At 28.5% G+C, this 22,215-nt stretch overlaps 1 protein-coding gene across 3 annotated transcripts in view; it reads right to left on the bottom strand.

Moving 5' to 3' along the window:
- Window positions 1–22,215, bottom strand: part of LOC119668657 (teneurin-m) — a 345,384-nt gene that overhangs the window by 80,191 nt on the left and 242,978 nt on the right. For all 3 annotated transcript variants that reach the window (XM_038078241.1, XM_038078240.1, XM_038078242.1), the window contains exon 2: window positions 19,264–19,449. In XM_038078241.1, the coding sequence (XP_037934169.1) occupies window positions 19,264–19,449 (186 nt within the window). The remainder of the gene's footprint in view (window positions 1–19,263; window positions 19,450–22,215) is intronic.

A 22,215-nucleotide genomic window follows, 5' to 3' on the forward strand; every position in this document is an offset into this window, starting at 1 on the left:
TTTTTTTTGGTTTTTACTGTCAAGGGAATCCGTCACACGGAATCCATTAATTAAAGCTTAAATAATAATTTTTGTAGATAAAAATGATTAAATTTAATTTTAAAGCGAACATAAATAATAATTTCTTTTGATAAATTTAAATACTTTAATTAGTTTTATAACAGAACTTGCTCTAATAAGTTTATTTTAAACAAATTTCTTTGAAAAATCTATTCAACTTTATTAGTTTGGACAGATAAACTCGTTTCCTAAAGCAATTACTAAGAATTATTCAGATCTACAAAAATTAAAACAAGCTTTGTTAAACCTGAAAGCTTTCTTTATAATTTATAGAAGCGAAAACATCGTTATATAATTTCTATTTTATTGTTTATATTATATATACAGAAAATTATTGATATATATTTTTTTCATTATTATTAAATAAAACTGTAGAACATTATTTTAAAAAAGTGATTCTTATAAGTGTTCATAATTTATATAAGCATACAATAATTATGCAGAATATTCTTATTTACATTTTTTTTAATCTACTAAAACAATCAGTTAATAATGTTAATTAAGTGTTATAGATATCTGCACATATAAGTTGGAAGTTATAAACTCATAATTATAAAAAATATCATTATTAATAATAAAGCTTTATAATTCCTATTAATTTTTATTTATAGATTTTTTAATGCTTCATAATCTACATTGCTTTCACTTTAATTTGCGTAATTCAAACATACTTAACTATGTTTTTGATATAATAAGACTTAAAAAGAAGAATATTCAGTATAGAAAGAGCCAATGTATCAATCAATACGCCATTTTTACTTTGTCGTGCCAAATCATTTTAATGAGTGTGACAATTTTTTTTCACTTGCCCGGCTAATTAAATAAGGAATTATTATTTAATTCAGTATTAATTAGATCATTTTCAGAATAAAATTTTAACTGATATTGTATCAATTAAATTGTATCTATCTTCTCCTTTTACATTAAACATGCCCGCATACATACTTTGATTCATATAGCTTGTGCTCAAAAATCGTTGCATACTTTACGGTTCGAGTTTTCTCGTGCATGTTTCCCATGAAAAAAATTCCGATTAACTTAAAACTTTTATAATTAATTAAATATAACATATAAAAACACAATTACGTTAATAAATAAAATAAATAAATATAGTAAATAAATAATAAGTAAATATTAAAGAGTTTTGTTTATATTATAATCTTCCATTGCATGATATAAAAAAATATGAATAAGTAAACACATAATAATGAGACTTTAACCATAACAGTTTATGCAGTTTATTATAAAGTACAATATATATTATAGACACTGTATGTTAGATATAAATGTAAGTAAATTAGTTAATTAATTAGCTTTAGTTCAACTGCTGACACAATTATCTTTAGATTTTTGTCAATCTTACATATAATCAGTCATTGTCTTAAAGAACAAAGCTTACAGTTAATAAAATCAAATACAAAATGAAATTAATTAAAATAATCATTGCAAATATAAATTCAGATAAATAACAAAGCCAAATAATTCAAACTACTTCCACATACACACAAAGTCCTTAAGTTAGCAGTTTTATAATAAAAGTGATGTATACGCTTACATTGTTAAATCTTTAAGGCTTTTTTACATATATATACCGATTAATATACGGATTAAATACAAAACTATGCATAAAAGTTAATAATATATCCAATGGAGGAAGATTGAAAGTTGCATGTGAACAAAAATTTTAATATGCATAAGCAATACAAAAGTTTTAATTACGTGCTACTGCATTTTGACAACAGAAAGACGAAGGGATGACGAGAGACAACTGTAATAAATGTCTTTATAATCTTGAATATTTTTGAACTGCACGCTAAGCCTCAACAATACTCGTAAATGTCAAAATATTTCCAACTCATTATCAATTATCTGCATTAACCGCCTCAGCTGATTGACAAATGAGATATACTTTATATGCTACTAACAGAATCATAAAAGAAGAACGTACCGATGAAAATATATTCATTTATATACAAATATATATGTGTATGTGTGAAAGCATGTTACACATAGGTATGTGTAATAGAAAGTATGCATGTGTAGAGTCTATGGCAACATCACTGTAATGACAGCAATTAGTGACAAGATTACACAGGACTACAGTGAGTGTAAAGAGGATAACAGAGAGTATAACATAGAACTGTGAAATCATATAATTGTGTAAAATATTGTTATACGTGTGTAGGAGTGTGTTCACGATGTTGGTGCACATGTAAAATGTCAAAATAATATGTTACTGCCTGATTACTTTGAATTTCTTTCACTTTGTTTTCGCATATTAGTTTTGCTTTTTCGCAACACACACAGACGCGCACAATGCATTAGTATTTGTATTTGATGGGTTCGTGCAAAGACAGGCATTTATTATTTTCATATGCGTAAAGGCAGAAGTTTGTCACATTTTAAGACGCTGAGTTTAGCATGTCAAATTGGCATTCATTATTCAAATGGCAAGTACGTCAGTAGGTATTTCAAAAATGTCTACTAATTCATCTCAAAAAAGGTGGATTTAGTTTGCAGGATTCATTAACCCTTTTTATGCGTAAATACTGCTGCTTCCATTACTTCTCTTGATGAATTTGATGCTGCTGGTATTGGTGGTGCGTGTCGTTGCTGTTGGTATGCTGTTGGGAATTGCTTTGAAAACCACAATAACATTTATTTGGCGTTTAATTAATTTTAAGCAAAATTACATTTACGTTTAGTTTGTAGGCAAATCCTTTCCCACGGTGTTCTGTTTATTGCATTATTGTTTATGACAATTTTTTTTCATATTGTAGTGAATATTTCTGTGAATTACATTAAATTCACAATTCTTACTAGCGTTTTACAGACATGCCGAATAACAAAATGTATTGTTTTGTATTGCTGCGGTAAAGACAAGAATTTCGTATAATAAAGAAAGTCGAATCAGTGGAATAATGTACAAAATTTTGATTTGCACGTAGCAAGGACCTTGACACAGATGTACACATTTTGAGTATGTGTGCCTAATTTGGGTTAATTTGTTACGCATACTTTTACACTCAGCGTTGATGAAAATAAACATTGTCTATATAAATTCCCTCCATCTGTCTGTTCCCTTATCTGTCTGTTTATCTGTCTCTTTGTGCGTCAAGTTTTTTCCTACCTCTTACTTTTTTTGACTTAAATATCTTTATTTCTGCCTTCTGTGCGCATGCAATTAAAGTTGCTTTCGCTGAAGCCTTTATTTTCTTAGCATACCTGCAGGGGCTTAAATATTTATAAATTTATATGCGAATGTGTTAATTGTGCGTGCGGGTGTAGGCGTGTGCTTAAATTATAATGCGATTTATTGTGAATAATTAAAAGTGCTAGTAGCATTTTGTCATTTTATTATGTTACCACATAAAAGCATTAATATTAATATACGAAATTATTTTTACTTTAAACGCGTATGTATGCCACTCGGCGCAGAGCGATTGGCTTTAAAGTGTGGGACATGCATTATTTACGATTTACATCAATTTAAATTGCGGTTGGTCTATGTATTTTGTAGTTTGTTTAAGCTAAAGCAATGCTTTGATTGATGTGCGGATTGTTTAGTTTAAATTAGTTCAACTATTAATCAAATTACATATTTTTTCATTAAATAAAAATTTTTTTGTAATGTTGAAAAAGTAATTTTAAAATTTAGGTTAATGGATTCAAATTATATAAAATTAATAAAATAATAAAATGTGTCATATAATTATGTATTACAGCATGTTTACAAATTTATGGAATTATTAAAAACTAATGTCAAATTAAGTTGTTCAGTATTATTAAATGTTAAGTGAATAATAATTTGTTATTATTGATATTTAGTATTTTTTGACTATGCTGAAAAATTGCTGTCCTAATAGATCTGAGACCAGTTAGAGGTTTTTTCATAGTTGGTAAGGTGCTATAAACTATTGTCCTTCCAAAATAAAACTAGACTAGTCCAAACTAGTCCAAATATATTATAAATTGCTGTGCGCAACAGCTCGATTTAGTCAGCTGACTATAATCATCTCAAAGGAAGTTTAGAAAATTAATACAAAGGATATTGCATTCATGGAGATGTGCGGATAACCTTTTCTTGGTGGTAACAATCATTTTTTTCATGACTATTACCGAAACTAAACTTTTCGTTTTAAGGAAAACCTAAAATTATTAGATTCGCACCGCATAACTTACCACTTAGTGAGAATAGTAAGGTTGTTATATGAAAGAATGCCAGCTGAAACTAAATATTGTTTAAGTTAACAAAAATAGCTAACAGCAAAATCCTCTCAAAATAAACTATATGAGGTCTGGTGAGGTCTATTGTAACTGAATGGTGTAAAATCTATAGACTGATAAAGCCAAACATTAATAAATGATTGGTTTTGGAAAAGAATACCATGTTTACCATTTTTGGTCCTGTGAGAGAAAGCGAGGAGTGTACCGGTAAAGAACGGCGGCACCATCATTAAATCTTAAATGCAGCATAGATTAAAAAAGGTAATTCGCCTTTTAAAAAATACTTAAATATACAATCTTTTTATGCAAAATTTTTATTAACAACTTACCGGGAAATATGAATCATGAGAAAATAATGACCATGCAGAAGATGGATAGATGGATTACAAGTGACTTAAAAGAAAGTTACTTATAATGACTTACGAGAGAATAGGCGTCAATAACTGAAAATGCTTAGCAATGAATAGACAAAAATGGTAGACAGTCATTCGACATAGTCAGTATTTTCAAAGACTTTTTTTGATAAGGTTTATAATGTAAGTACGCAGTCGATTAGTTAATTTAGGCTTTACTTAATTTAAATTAATAATATTTCTATATTAGGAGAAGGAAAATAGACTTTACAAGTCGTAGTGTACTATTGTCTATTTCAAAAAAGTTTTAGTAAGTACAGTGCTACAGGTACAGTGCCCTGTGTCCAGGTTTTAATCTGTTTTTAACTTAAGACTAACTTAAGTACTAAATGCAGAATTATATATAAAATAGTTGCTGTTAATACGTTTTATTAATAGTTAAAATTTGTATACAGTGATGCGAATGTATTTTATATAATGCATTAATTCTAAACTGTTGAGGTTAGTTGTTTAATACTCAAAACTATTGGCTTAGAATTAAAACCTTACGTGAAATTTTATAAATAGTCTTAAGTGTAGGTATCATTATGTCTTGCAAATCAAATTAGTTGAAATCATTTCATGAAAGTGAGATTGTCTTTGAGTTTCCACTACAGAACTCTTCTAATTTTCCTAAGGACCATGTTACACATAGAGCTATATCACACTTGTCAACTGCTTACATTTACTACGTAACACAATAGAAACACTTTTTTTTGTTTAAAATTAAGAAAATATTATTTTTAAGTTATTTTATGCTTGCATATCCATATAAACTTACTGCTAATAGGTGCAAATTTTTACGTTTCATATTGAGCTACTTTGTATTGCCTATCGTAACGAGTCACACAAAGCCTTTTTAGCTTTTTTAATACCATCGAAAACAACAACAATTTCAAATTTGACGTGACCATACTCTTTGTTTAACATTACCCTAACTGACTATACCATGGTTGTATTCAAATGCACTAAACAGTTGAAGAGGTTTCAGTTTAAAACCTCTATTTACATAAAATAAATTACTATTCAATATAATATTCAATATTCGCCAGCTAGAAATTGCACAAAACCAGGCTCTGAGAAGACTTTTCAAAGTACTATGGTACATTAGGACGAATGAGCCCTGAAATTATTTGCGGAAACTGACAGACTTACCAACACCGCGTTATCAAATCTCAGAATGGTTACAGACTACTTGGGGAGGTATGCAGATCTGAGGTCAATTATTGCTTAGTCTGATGAAATGATAAACAATAATTCCGTCAAGGCGTAAAGAGGGGTTTTTAAAATACCTCGAGTTAAGAAAGAGTAAAAGTGCTCAAGTGCACTGGCTCAAATAGAAATAAATAATACAAAAAACTTAAATTTCAGAAATTTTTAAAGCTTAATTTAATAAGGCTTTACATGAAAAAATAAGTAAATATAGTAGTTAAGAAAAAAATAACAATTATCAATATGTTTAACTGGGCAATACTTTTTTATTCCACTACTACTATTTTTTTCTGCTGGTTTCGTACGGTTTTTTAAATCAATTCAAATGAAGCTTTACGGTGTCCGTCATTTATTTACGCTGAATATTTTAAGCAAATATGCCTCGAGGCAATCTTTTTTTCCAAATCCACATAATTTCTCCACTCATTTCTCTTGTTTTGCTTTGGCAAATTTTAACGAATGCAAACAATTGTTAATCGCTCAGCACGTTTCTAAACACTGCTTTTTGCACCACAAAAAAAAAACAAAAAAAATAAAAAAAAACTAGCAACAACAACAACAACAACTGTGGTGGGATTTGGCTAAAACAATAAAAAAATATAATAAAAAATTTATGCATCAACATTTGTTTTCTCGTTTGTTTGTTTGTTTGTTTGTTTATTTGTTTGCTTATAAATAAATACAAAACACAACAACAACAATAACAACAACAATAACAACAACAACAATAATAACAATAACAGCAACGACAACAGAAACAAAAACAAAACCCAAAACAACAACAAATGTTCAGGGGGAAAAATGGAAAATAATTGTGCTTATATGCAAATGTAAGCAAAACTGTCGGAACATGAAACAGAACAACGGAAAGTGGAACACCGAAAATAGTAGTAGATACGCTTTGTTTTGGTGTTTTGTGCAAAAAATACTTTTGGGATTATTCTTAATGTTTTTTTTTTGATTTTTTTTCTTAACTCTTTGTTGATATGATTTTCGTTTTTTGGTTTTACTTTTGTTATTGTTTGTTATTTTATTTTATTTTTTCTTTTTTGTTGTGAGTTTGGAACACTTTTTTTCAGTGATGTGACGCGCGCGCGTCAGACTGTTGGATTTCCTTAAAATGGAGCTTGTTTTTTTGCATTTAAATTCGTACTTTTTGTGTAGCGATTTTAGTAGAAGTAACACATGTGGCTGTGTTGTTGTTGTTGCTGCTGTTGCTGTTGAGTGCCTCCAGGGGAAAGACCACGAAGTTTAGTAAACGTTTAGATAAAATGTTTTGCTTTTTCCGCAAAATTTATTTATTTACTTATATCATTTTTTGTTTTTCTCTTCTACTTTATTTTCCCTTTTTTCTCGATTTTTTTTTTTTTTTTTGAATTTTTATTAGGGCAGCTAAAAAGTTTCTGTTGAAAAATTTGTTTTTTGATATAAAAATTTGTCCCAAAAGATACAAAAAGGAATAATGTTTTAGCAAAATGTGTGGAAAATGTGAAAATGCATGCATAATACAGAAAAATTGTGATAAAAAATTTTTAGCTTTAAGTGCCTTTTGGGAATAAGTTTGAAAATTTAAAATTTTCCATAGACCACAACTTGCATATAATTGAGAATTTGCGTGGCTGTTGAGCCTATTTTAAATTTTAAAACAATTTAATTTTAACAAATTTTTTTGAATAGAATTTTATTTACTTTAACACACACACCTACACATATACACACATATTGATAAGAATGTGTGTGCCACCAGGTACTCGTATTTGCAATTTTAATTTAAACAAATTTGCATGCTGCATGATTTTCACTTCTTCTTCTTCTTACATTTTGTTGCGTAAATGCAACAGTAAATATTTAAAGAGTTGCCAACTTGTTATAACAAGAACCAAAGCAGCAACAACAGCAGCAACAACAACAACGGCAACAACAGCAATAGCAACAATTTGTAAAACTTTCATATTACGTGTAAAATATAAAGTTTTTAATTTTTGCTGCTGTTCTGTTGTTGCTGTTGCCGTTGCAGTTGCAGTTGCTTTTGTTGCTATGGGGGCCTTTGCAGTTAACCGTTGCTTGTTACTTTAATCTACTACAATTTACATGCATGCAAAATGTTGCATTTTAACTACTCTCTTCTTTTATTTTATATTTTTTCTTTTTCATTTTTTAGCCCTTGTTGCATTTGTTTTTGTTACTGTTTATGTTATACATTTTGTGTTTTGTTGCTGATAGTGGTTTCTGCATATTTGCGTTTTTGTTAACGTTCCTGCTGCTGTTGTAAAGCACATTCACTCAGTTGTCATTCAAATCCCAAAACCATTTTACTAATTGAAATGAATTTTCATATATGCAAAAACGAAGTTTTATATAAGAATGTTGTCGTATGGTTCGTTGGCTTGTTTCTGCTACCCGCACGTTAAATTTTCAAAGATAAGGAAATGCGAGATAATTAAAAAAGCACACAAATACATTGCAAAATATGCAAGTGCAAGAATAGACAAGAATCCACATGAAATCATGAATGTTGACTTTGGCTTTCTGCACAAAAGAACACATAAAACATTAATGATTTTAGTTTAAAAATGTTAATATAAAATTCATAGCATAGTTTTAGGTTGCACACGTTGTAACCGCTTAATTAGTTTTAATATTTAAATTTTAATTTAATTAATATTGTAATAAAAAAAATATGGTAAATGAGATAGAAAGAATATGTTCCGAAATTGATATAACTGATGACGAAACTTCAGTACAAACCCCGATAGGTGAACTGTTTAGGAAAATAGACACATTTACCCCATTGTGGTGAGGAATAACTTATGTACTTATGGATTTATTGGGTTTCAGCAAATCAGCAGTTTTGGAAATTTTTTGAATACTAACATTATGCTATAGATCAACGTTTGCGCGGAAAGTAAAATCTATCAACTTTTGTGTGTACTCCTGCCCAGATTATTGACAAAGCGTTTCCACTGTGTGGAAAACCCTTTTCTGAGCAGCATGACGAAATTAACTGTAGAGACTTATCGTATTCGCCTGCTAAGCCAAATATTTGAACAAGGATAACAGAAGGAACTCACTTCCCTAAGCAACTTTAAGGACACCACTACGAAGAATAGTTTTGTTGGGTTGAAATGAGTGATATTTGCATTAACACGTATTTTTTAATCTCACAGTAAGAAAAGTAATTAAAATAAAACAATTAAAACTAGTCCTTATGACATGATTGTTTAATTAGTTGCTAGAACATTCTAATATTTAAAAAGAATCAAAAAATTTTGAATGGAGAGCAAAACTCACATATAAAATAGATTATCAGCCACGAAGACTTTAAGAATATCAAAACAAACTCTTTCGATAGCTTTTAGGCTGGTTTTTGTTTTTAAGTTTCATTTTATATAGTTGTTTATATGTCGCCAACGTTTTGATGTTTATGCAGATAACTATATAAAATAAAATAAAAGATAAAACTAACTTATGTTTTTCTTTTTAATTAAAAGATTCATATATAATATGGTTTCAAACAAAAATAAAACAAATTTCGAAATCAAAAATTTAAAAAACATGTAAGCATATTACAATGGAATTATAAATAAATTTAGGAAATATTTCCAAGACCATTGATGATGGGTTTTTGGCAATGCTCGAAACAGCCGTAGGATCAGCCAAAAATTGATTAAAATAATATAAAAAGAACTTTTCATGTTGTATTTCACTACTTTTCGAAACCCCAATTTTTGTTTCTTAATTTAATTCGAAAATTTCTTCAAAAAGTGCGATCTATTACTTCACTGTGTCATATAAAGTACAATCCATATTAGTCAGATAACTATTTGCAAAGATCAATAGCCTCAATAAAGATTACAAATTTTTTTAATAAAAATAAGTTATAAATATAAATAATAAATAAAATAAATAAATAAAAATGCATAAAAAAAACTAAATAAAAAATTTCAATAAAAATAAGCTAAAGTTAACAAATCACAAAGTGAAGAATGTAACATGCATCGCTCTCGTTAGCAATTAACGCCCTAGAAGTAGGCAACAAAAATTGCGTTAATATCTGGATTTTAAATAACTTCGTAAGTTTTTCAGTACTGATTTGACATTAATTCTTTTGTGTTTTCAACTGACATCAAAAAAATGAAATATCTAAATTAAAGAACACAAAGAGAAAAAGAACATCAAAAATACAAAACAAATGCTGATAATTAAAGCACATATGCATCTATTCAAATATCTCATTTTACCAGAAGAAAATTATTTACAAACTGTGGAAGAAAACTTGAATTCACACAAACATTCAATCACATAAATTTTAATGACTGTATAAACTCATAAAAACATATTAACAAGACATTTTCATTCATAAAATTTTGCATGTGAAAGCATAAAATGCATGTTAAAATTTTTATGTAAGCATTTTCTAAATAAAAAGAAAAATACCATAAATACAGTCTTAAAATTCCAACGTAATGAAAACCCCAACTTTTCTGCCGCAGTTTCTAATTAAGATATTTCATAATATAATTACACATACAACGTAACGTAACAGCACTTCACTTCTCTTCACTTTGGAAATATGTTTCCTACACTTGTGGGAAAACATGGCAAATATGGGAAAAACAAAAACATCAACTGCAGCAGAAATTGCAGCAATAGTACTGAATGCAACGGCAACGACAGCACTAACATCAATAAAAGGAGCACAGCATGACTTTGTCATACCTTATTTAAATAATTATACAATCTACTACTATTTTCTTGTCATTAATATTGTGTGGCTGCCATCTCAAGTGGTTTTTCCCTACACTTACACAATTTTCAAGTTCATAATTATGCTTGCTTCCTTGCATGCTTGCATGCCAACACAGACAAATGTCTAAATACTTAAATAAGCACACAAATACGAAGACACCCACTTGTTTGTTTATGTATATGTGTGAGTGTATGACTGAGTATGTGTGTGTATGCAGGCATGCATTGCATGAAAGTGCATTTTCAACAGCTTTAATTTATTTTATGTAAAGGCTGCGACAAACATAAACACAACAGCAACAACATAAATAACAACCAACGGCAGCAGAAGCAACCAACGGCAGCAATATGCAGCGCAGGGAAAATTTTTATAGAAATTAACAAGAATAAGAAAAAACAAAGCAAACTGTGGTTGTGAAAATTTACATGCATTTCCCTTGACGGAAGCCATCATGTTTATGTTGTTTATATTTTCTTTTACATATTAAAAAATTAAAATAAAAAAAGGACGCACAAGCAAAAGTCTTGAGATTTCTCATATCAGTCAGTTCAGTCTCTGTTATGTTAAAGTCAATGGCGACAAAGCACACAATTCCCTTTTTTGCATTGCATTTTTAACAATTTTTGAAAATTAAAAATTGTGCATGTTGCAATTTTAATTACACAGAGAAAATACTGCACATATATGCGGGGGTGGTGTATGGTGTGTGGTGTGTGTTGTGAGTCGTGAGCCGTGAGCCGCGGTACCAACGACGTCGGAGTTGCCAGTGTTGACAAAGACAGTCATCGCTTTGTGGAAATTGTTTGTTTCATTTCCGCTTGTGAAATAAATAATTTCATTTCGAGCCATGCTTTTGCTTGAATTGCCAAACGGACGAGAAAAGGACTAAGGAAATGCGCCATTTTTATATCCAAATGCTTTTACATTTCATTAACGTAATTTGTTGCATACTCTTAGGCTGCATTTTAAGAAAATTTGTTGAGAGCAGGCAAAGGAAGGATTTCTTCCGAGTTTTTCGAAATATTTTTTAATATTTTTAATTAAGTTTTGTGTAACGAATTTTTTAATAAATAAACTTTTTGAATATTTTATATTTCTTTTATTATATATTATAAATGCTGTATTTATTATTAAAAATTAGATGAAAATTCAATGTGAGTATTAAAAGTAAATCAGAACCATGCTTTCATGTGAGCCTGTATTGTTTGAAACAATATATTATTGTAGAAGTTTTAAAATTATTTTACTTACAAGGTAATAGGCTCGAACATCACCAACTTTATAACATTTTTTTTTATTTTTTATTTTTTATTGTTTTATAATTTTTGTTTTTATATTTTTTTATTATTTATAAAAATATATTAAATTTTCTTTTATTATTTTTCTTTTATTTATTATTTAAAGTTTGATTTGGTATTAAAGTTTTGTTGTATAAAAATACCAGAAATATTTGAGACTGTTTTTACTGACTAGAATTTTTATAACAAATTCTTTAAAGGAAAAATTAGTACAATTCATTGGTTACTCTATTATTGGTTTAATGCTTTTTTCATTGAACAGATTCAAAAAAAAATGATCATGAACTGGCGCAGGTTTAATTTATTTTACTTGCAGTTTCAACTTTCACTATAAAATATACATTATTGCCGTTATACCGCCCAGCCATTAGCATAAAGTTTTCGAATATTAAAATTTACGGCTAGACGCTTTTTATGCTTCACTATTTCTCTTTATTATTGGCAACCCCAATACCGACTTTAAACTGAAAATGTGTTCCATGTTATAAAATACTGCAGCAAACTTAACAAGCATAAAATATACATAGATAAAATTCTATACGCTATAATAAATTTTAAGTTTTGATATGCAAAGTCTAAATACAAAAACTATAAAATCTAATAAAGATAGTCACTCGTAGGAGACTTGAAAACGCAAGAAACCAAACGAACCCAATAGTAAATGGTAACCAATGTATATGAATTTTATATATCGAATTTACCAGCAAACTACACACAAAGCTAACTGAAAAAATTTACCAGCAAATCTTATTGCACAGCTACTGTCAGTATTTAAATTCGAAAAGCATAAATTTAGGGGCAATAATATAAAAGTAAAGTGAACTAAAAAAGTGAAATAATATTTATAGGAATATATAGATTGCAATAAAGTGTATCCTGCAAATCTAAAGGGTAAACTGACCAGACTAACAAGGCAACCGAACTCAACCAAGCTGGCCAATGAACAACGCCATTAAAAGGAGCCAATGTAAACGGAGTTGCTATTACGACAGACGGAGAAACACAGCACAATATAAAAAACATTTACCGAATTGCTGTAGTCCAGGCAGGCCGTATTGTAAGCCAAAACTCCAAAACTTACAAAAACGAAAAGAAAAATGATTTCAAAATTAAAAATGGTAAAAGTTGGCTGGGCATACAACAAAGGTACAATGCACAAAATACAGCAAAATAAAGCAAAACGTTGTGAAAGGTCAAACATTTTAGAGTGCAGAAATCAAGCTGTTGTAATATTAAACAAAGAAATAAAAATTGAAAATTGCAAACAAAAAAATTTCTGTACTGGAAAAAGTGGCAGAGTGAAGCATTTTCACTACTCGCAGAAATGTGGATGAGCTGCGGTGTTGAATTGCATTTTTCGTTTGTTTCGGCTCAACATGGCCCAGTTTATTCCATTTTGCGGAAAGGCGAGTTTAACTGCGTTTGGAATGAGCTGCAGGCTATGCTTAAGTAGTTATGCAACAATGAAATGGTCAAAAAATTTGTGGTTTCAAGTGCAATGTCTGTGCATGCTCGTATACGGAAGGAAGTTAGTGCAATAATAACGTGTTGGAATCATTAATATTTTAAAGTTTTACGTTGTTGCTACTTTAAAATATAACAGAATATAATTTTGCTTTTAGTTTACTCCTATTTTTAAAATTTTTAGTACAGTTTCGAAGGTTAAAAGTACAATCAATGAATCAAAATTGTTATCCTTTTAAATCTGCTTACCAAAAAAAAGAATGTTTATATTTAGATCAATAATGCAACAATAAATTCACAATATATTTCTGCTATATAACCGGCTTAATAAAAGCTTATTTAATGTATGCTATAAAATTTTTTAAATTGTTTTGAGACACCAATAAAATCAATATATTTTTTATGAAACTTTTATATAATTTCTTCATAGTAAAATTTTTTACTTCCTAAGAATTTGCTAAGTGTACAGCCTAAGAGTATGCAATAATTTACTGTAAGGAATTCTAGAAATCTTAAAAGACAAGGACACACGTTTGTTGATTTTATTTTATTCATTGGCATTCAAAATTTTGTTTAAAATGTTGTACAGAAATGTTTATATATATTTTTAAAATTTTGTGTAATAAATATAAATTAAATTTTTTTAGTTAAAAATCGCTCGATAAAAATTTAACTTCTTAACATAAATATTATTTAAAATAAACATAAAGGTTTTATTTTATTTGATTTTGTTTTTAGGCAGATAAATATTAATATTAATAATATTATTTCATCTTAATACTGAAACTCAAATATTTATATTTTTGAGAAAAAATGAGTTATAAATTTAAATTTGTTTAAAACACTTAAAAAATTTCTTTAATGATTTTAAATATAATTATTATTTTTTTTTATTAATAATATAACTAAATATAATACAATATAATTAATAATATAATAATAATATAATATAAACTAAAAGCAACACTTTTTGTAGTAGTAGGATTTTATTCAGATTTTAATGCATAATATTCTATAACTCTTAAATGGTCTGTGAAATATATACGGAGATTTGACTCGCTATGCTAAAATAATATTATTTATTAATTATTTTGTTATTTCACATATTTCTTCCATTGATAATATCGATGGAAAATCAATATCAATATTCCATAAAATTTTTTCCGTTGCAATAGTTTGCAATTAGTTAAAAAATATATATATATGTAATATATTTATATATCGATATGGGATGCTTCGCTTTAGAATAAAAAAAAAACTTCAAACTTTAAAGCAGTAGCCAATATTAAAGTAAGTCTAATGTAAATAAAAATTTTCAGGATTTTGTGGCATTTAAAGCGATTCAGAACACAAAAGGCAACGATCGTGGTATTGTAACTTTTTGCCTTATACGGAATTCGTCTGGAAAAAAGCATGTGGCAGACATAAAACAAATACAAATTGTTTGTGTTTCTTATATTTGCACAGGTTTCAGTAATAAAAAACCGTAGCCTGCCTGTGAGAAAAAAAACCCACAAAATACTTTAAAAAATATATACAGTTTTTCAATAGTTTTAAATTTTTTTTGAAAAAAATATTTTGCAATCTGGTAGCATATTTGTTTAAATGTTTTTAAAACAATGTAAACGCATATGCGCACCTTTGTGAGTCTATGCATTTGTGTGCAGCTCCCGAAGCACACAACATGGCTGAGGAAAAAAAGGACTCCGCATTTGTTCGCAATATCACTTAATATCCTACAGAAATCTCAATTTACACAAAATTTTTTGATTTTAATATATTTTTATTATGTTTTATTATTGCTTTCCGTTTTTCAATTTTTATTATATTTTCTTTTTCCTTTCGTAGTGTGTGGGTAGGTATGTTGTGTATTTATTTATTTGAAAGGACACACAATATATTGGCATATTTTTATAAATTGCTCGCCCAATGCGCGCTGAACTATTCGTACAAATGTGTAATGTGTTCATTGGCATAAAAATGTGTGCTTGTTGTTGTTGTTTTTATTTGAAGATTTATTTTACAGCATAAATTTAAATATAAAAACTTTATGGCAACGCGTGTGTATGAGAGAATGGGTCTAGGAAGGCGGTATAGAGGAAGGCATATAGTATTTGGCTTTTATTTGCATAAAACTTTTCGCACAAAAATATAAAATAAACGCTTTCAGTAACGGAAAAAGTATATAGACCCGCTTCGCTGTGTATTGACGCGTAAAGAAATATTATATTGAAGTTATTATAAGCCATATGTGAAAATATACGTTCAACTCTTATTTTTATATATACAAATTTATTATTACGAATTTATTGTTACGAATTTATTATTACGAATATATGTTACCATTTTTTCTCTTTCGAACGTTATTTAATGAGTGAAAAATGCTTTTTATGTATCAATGGGTTTGTGTGTGTCCGATCGCTATAATGGAGTGCAAAATTGGAATTATAAATTACAGCCCTTTCGATAGCTACAGTTGCTATAGTTGAACATTTTACAAGTTTTAAGCAATGTAATTATATGTAATATTTAAGCAAACATATGCCATTAAATGTGTACACATTTTTTATATTTTTATATGGTTAATTTGCAAGATTAAAAATTATTTACATACATTGCAGTTTCATGTTGACTTAAAGGATTCGTCAGAATTTAGCAATTAATTCATCTGACATGTGTAATTTATAAAAGTCTGTTTCTTATTTTTATTAATAAATTATTTTTTGAAATTTAATGTGAAATAAATTTTTTATAGAGAAGAGCACAATTATGCGCAGTTGTAAGTATTGCTATCAGCCCCTGAAAGTAGGCAACTACTTTTAGTTACAACTTTTGCTGTTAAGTAAAAATATAAAAATTTTTAAAGGACGAAGGACCTAGTAGTTCAGGTCCTTATTCTTAGTTAACTTTAAAATTATTTTTTGTGCTAACTCACAAATAAATATTTATTTATTTATAATAGATTAAAAAAAAAATAAATTAATGAATTAATAATAAATAAATAGATAAACTAATAAATAAATAAATAAACAACTAAATAAATAAATAAAACAAAAAATAAAAAATTTAATAAATAAATAAATAAGTTATGAGTTTTGGTCAATTGCGGTGTTGTATTTAGTATATTTATATTTTAAAAATGTGACGTGTGCCCTTGGCATTTAATAAGAAACTATTGCATAAGTTTAAAAGTAAACTATTTTTTCTGTTAAGGAATATTAATATAAAACGTTGACTTATAGCACATTTACACTGTCTTATTTAGCAAATTCGCTCATTATAGCCAATAATCAGTAAAATTTATCACACAAATATCTTTCACATAAAAGAGTTCATTATCAATAAATCAGCTCATTTAAGGTGAAAAATATCGAATGCAATCCTAAAGACTAAATTTCCCACAAGGGAAATTACCAAAATTTGAAATATTGACACATATTTTATATGTTTTATATGTAAAATATAAATAAACAACAGCTGAGCTGTAAACAAAGGCACTGAGGAAATAAGTAATTAATAAAATCTTTGTTTTTATTAATTGAATATGTAATGGGCATATAGAATGTATATATTTTTTTGTGTGAAGTGAAGTATATAAAAGTTTATATAAGTTCTATCAGCTGCATAAATGAACTTTTTATAATATGAACATTCACTTTTTAATATAAATGAGAAAGTGCCTAAATGAGACAGTGTGAATGTACTATTAACCTATAACTTAAAGTGAGAAACTTGATTGTTAAATGAGGCTTTTAAAAGTTTATGTATTTAATATATAATATATTAATTATATTTTTAATTTTTTTTCTGTGATATATTCTTAAATGAAGTACATGAAAGTTTATAAAAATTCTATTAGCTGCACAAATGATCTCATTATAATGTGAACGTTCACTCATTAATGTAATTGATGAGGTGCCTAAATGAAACAGTGTGAATGTACTATTAATCTAATTTAAATGTTAAATGAGGCTTTTAAAAGTTTATACGTTTAAAAGTAGTATAATTATTATTATTGTTTTATCTATTTATCTATTTGATATATTATTAAGAGTTCAGCAACAAGTATTAAAAGTGTACTACAACAAAAATCAAAAACTTCTTTCACTCGTATATTGCATAGTGTAAACCGTCGGCTAGTTTAATTGCCTAGTGTAAATACTTGTTTTTAATTGAATAAAAATCGTTAACTGAGGTTCGATTATTACGAAAAATGTAAATAATAAAGTAATAATTAAAGCAGTAATCTCTCAGCTGATGTTATTCAAAAACAATCTGTGAGCATATATTAGTCAAATATACTAAAATCTATTTTTCCATCAAATATTTAAATTTTGAAAATATGTTAAAATATTTTTTAAACTTTGAAATGCTTGGAAAATAGAATATAAAATTTGGTTGGTTAAATTGTTTTTATCAGAAACAATATAAACATTTTTCTCTGTCAATTTTGCTGAAACTATCGCAATTTGCTTAAGTTGGCTTAATTAAACAATTTTTTGTCATTGTTCTTGTTTTCAACAAATCTCACTCTGAGCTGCATTAGTGCTGTAAGGAAGCACTGAACTCCATGGAACAATTGACATAAACGCACACAATAGCACATCGAGCAACAATATGTTCTATTGTATTTATGGATGGATGTATGCATACTTTTACATATAGCATACATACGCAAACTAACTGAAAGCCAAAGTTTTTCTAAACTTGCTTAAGTTTCCTGCCATGTGTGTGTGTAAGCATATATATGTGTGTGTGTGAGTATGCTGCGTGTTTGCTTATACTCGTAGGTAAAAGACAAATGGAAAGGCAGCTTTTCCTTAAATTGCAAAAACCTATTTCTATGTATGAATGTATATGTGTAGTATGCATGTGTTGTCTTGTGTTGGTGTATTTGTGTACGTACACGTATTTAAAAATGTCCTTTGTTTATTTTTGCGTAAACGCTGATGGAATGTTTTTGTACTAGATTCGCCCTTTTGTCTTCCTTTTAGTTTGCTTGTTTGTTTGCTTACTTGTTTATTTGTTTGCTGATTCTATTTTATTTTTGCATTTGGTGCTTTGCTTCCTTTTCTTGTTGCTGGTCTTTTGTGTTCCTCTGCTGCATATGCTTTTTAGACTTCGTTTGGCTATGTTTTTGTGTATTTGGTACGCTTTGTGCCTTTGGTAGTCCTCGTAAAGGACATGTGGACCAATTTTTATTTTTTCGAAAAGGCAGATTTGGTTTTTTTTTGTCATTTATTTCTTCTCTGTTTGGGTATGCGGTAAACTTTAATTTAATATGAAAGTCCATGCAAGTCTATTGCGCTATCGTGCGAGTGTTAGGAATTTTGACATTGTGGACTTCAATGCGAAAGGTTTTTGTGCTCAACAGCCAAGTTTTGTTTTGGTACACCAAAAAGGATGAAGTGAGATTGAGTTAAAATTTTAACGAAATTAATATTCTTTTGCTTTGGCAATTTTCAACAGAAACTTTCCAAATTTAATGAAAAACAAATACTAAAAGTTTAAAGTTCGAAAAATTCTATTTCTATTTATTAGCTTTAAGAAAAGAATATTTCTTTTGAACAATATTCAAGGATTTCAATAATTTTAAGCTAAAACATTTTCTTTTTTAAATGTGACCTAATAAATGCAGCAGTGACCCAATATTCTGTTAAACACATTTTAATACATTTCATTTCCTGTTCTTTGATTGAGTGAGAAAGATGCTATTTATATTATTTTTATATAAATGAAATTTCTTTTTAGTGGACCAAAGCGTAAGGGTTTCTCTAACAGTTTTTGAAAATAGTTTCCTCTATATAGAAAAAACTTATTTACTAATCGTATTAGATAAGAAATAATAAATTGTACTCACTTAAATTGCCACCTGGAATGTAAACGTTGCCCGATGGTGTTCGTACCAAACACGATGGTTCGAAATCAACGCCCAAATCATTTGGATTACCAGCGACTAAACGACCATTATTCATGCGACTCATTGTTGGATTCCTTGGTGGAACATCCGGTGGTGCCGATGGCGTAACTCCTTCAAGGAGAAAGCCTGCAATAAAAAGAAATGAAAAAATTAATGTCAAATAAAAGCAGATTTTTTTGGAACATATTTAAAATAATTTTATAAATTTTATAAATTTACTATATAAGCAATATTATTATTTAAAATTATTTTTAAAGCTCTAAATGTTTGTATAAATACAATTTTCTTTAGCAATTTTTTTGAATTTGTTATTTTATTCCATTATGTTCACGTTTTTAGTGCTGTGAGCGAGAACGTTTTTATTTTTTCTGAGCGGAATGAGTGGGTTTACTTTGTTAATGGTATGAACTCAATTTAATTGGGCGATTTCTGTTTTTCTTTGAGAAAAGTTCAATTAATGGTTCAATTAATTTACTTAATAATTTACAGGATTTGTGTAATTAAAATACAACTAACAAGCACTTTACATTTATGAGATTAATAACTTTATATGTATAAATTACCATGTTTTCTTAATATTTTTAATCTTTTATGATTATTTTCCCTTCACGTGATTTATAAGTATTATATTATTTTTCCATATTCAACTTAATTGCAAAGAGTAAAAATATTTTAGTTTAGCTATTATAGTTGTTATAGCAACTTTAACCCACTGCATAATCCATGTTAGTGCTCCTGAGCTGCTGCTACTGCTTTTTCTCCATAAAAGCCATAACATTAAGGACCATTAGAATGTTGCCATTGATGACGTAGTTGAGGACAACGTTAGCAGTTACGTTAACGCAGCATAAAACAGCAACAATGACAAAATGAAGATAAGCTGCTTATCGCCGCCATTTGTTGCAGTAGTTTCAGCATTTTTGGTTTTTATTTTAACCTGGCATTGGCTTGGAGTTTAACTTAACTTCGGCTTTGCTGCTCACAGTTGCTAAAAGGACATTTACGATTCCAGTGGCAGTGAAGCAACTATAAAAATTTCCATTTCCTTACTTTACTTAATGCCAACTTAACTGCTAGCCTTTATGTTGTGTTTGTGTTATTTGATTATGTTTGTTTGTATTGGTTTTACTCAAAACATTAAATAGAACTACAAAAAGAAGAGATACATTTGAATATGATACTTTGCTTGTTAAGATAACAATGCTTAAAAGCATTATTATGCATTCCTACGCCATCTTTTATGTATGTTAATGTAATTGTGAATAGATAAATCTATAGTCTTAGCTTGACTTTTTTGAAAGCTCAAAAGAGTACTTAAAGTACAGTTGCTTATTACGTTGAATTAAGTAAAAAAATAAGTTACAGTAAAGGTCGAATGCAGATTCCTTTACTGTAAGTATTTATGTATTTCTAATGACATTCCTAGTATATGTCAAAAATAACTTAGGACTTAGGAGTGAATGGGATATGTAAATATTATCAATTCTAACACTACTTCAATATTTTAAGGGGAAATGAAATCATTCTAATAACACACTCCTTTATGGGCACTGACGCTCAAAAGAATAAAGTTCACATTCTAGCACACAGTTAGGTAGCTATCAAAGCTATATCGTTAGGTTAGGTACAGGCCTATGGCTTCCTCAAGCCATACGCCTGGCAAGTGTGCGAATTTACACGAACTATTAATTCGGTGTTTCAAAGTAACTTTATTCATTTCCGATCATGCGAATTCATTAAAGAGAATGGATACGCAAAAAAGGGGGTGAGACTCAAAGTGCTTATAATAGAACTTCAGTTATCAATTCTTTATTTTACCAATCACTGTTAAAGACTGACTTATAATCACTTTTTCTGATAAATCCAGTGAAATTGGTTTCATTTTATTTCAGCAATTAGTTTAAGACTAGTAATTTCTATATAATTATAGCTATTATCTTTAAATTTAAACAAAATACATAAAAACAAAATAACAATATATAAAATAACTTCACGTTTCTGTGGAAAATAGAGCCAGGCGTGGTTAAGCCTGTCGTACTTCATTTAGATACTGTTTGCTTTTGTCTGAGGAAGAAATACTAGAACATCTAAATCCATCAAACTAAATCCATAGAAAGAAGATTACGGTATTTAAAAAAATATCGGTCTTTATGGAATAGGATGGATCTGTGCTATCGTAATTATTGCAGATCTTGTTCTTTGGTATTTAGGGAAGGTACATTAGAATATCTAAATATATCAAATTAAATCCGTTGAAACAAGATAGCGGGGCTTTTAATATTATCGGTTCTTGTGGGGAATGAGCCAGTATCTAAAATAATATCGTCAAGCTAGATGAACTGTTCTGTGACTTTTGCAGATAGTATTCTTTGATGTTAGGAAGAGATGCAAGATATTTAAATCCATTTAATTAAATGCATAGGAACAAGTTATTGGCATATGAAATAATATCGATTTTAGTGGGTAGTCACAAATTTTTGCAGATAGTGTTCGCTGGTAATTGAAGAGGAGATACTAGAATATTTATTTCAATCAAACCAAATTCAAAATCCAAAAGAACATGACCGCCGTATTTAAAACAACATCAGCTCTCATGGACTAGATCACCTTCGCTGGTGCTAGAGAAAGACTTGTCAGAGTATCTGAATCCTTCAAACTAGATCCATAGGAACTCGTTAGCAGTATCTGGAATAATATCGATTCTTGTGGGGTATTGAGTAAGGCTGGTTGTACACTTCTGGAATTTCTTCTAATAGTGTTCATTAGTAATACAAGAGGAGATACTAGAATATGTAACTTCATCAAACTGAATTCAAAATCCAAAAGAACAAGACAGTAGTATCTGAAATAACATTTATTTTCATCAAATATATCAAGTGTGCTGGTGCCAGA

The sequence above is a fragment of the Teleopsis dalmanni genome, chromosome 1 (genome assembly GCF_002237135.1).
Source record: "Teleopsis dalmanni isolate 2A chromosome 1, ASM223713v2, whole genome shotgun sequence".
NCBI classification, from domain to species: Eukaryota; Metazoa; Arthropoda; class Insecta; order Diptera; family Diopsidae; genus Teleopsis; species Teleopsis dalmanni.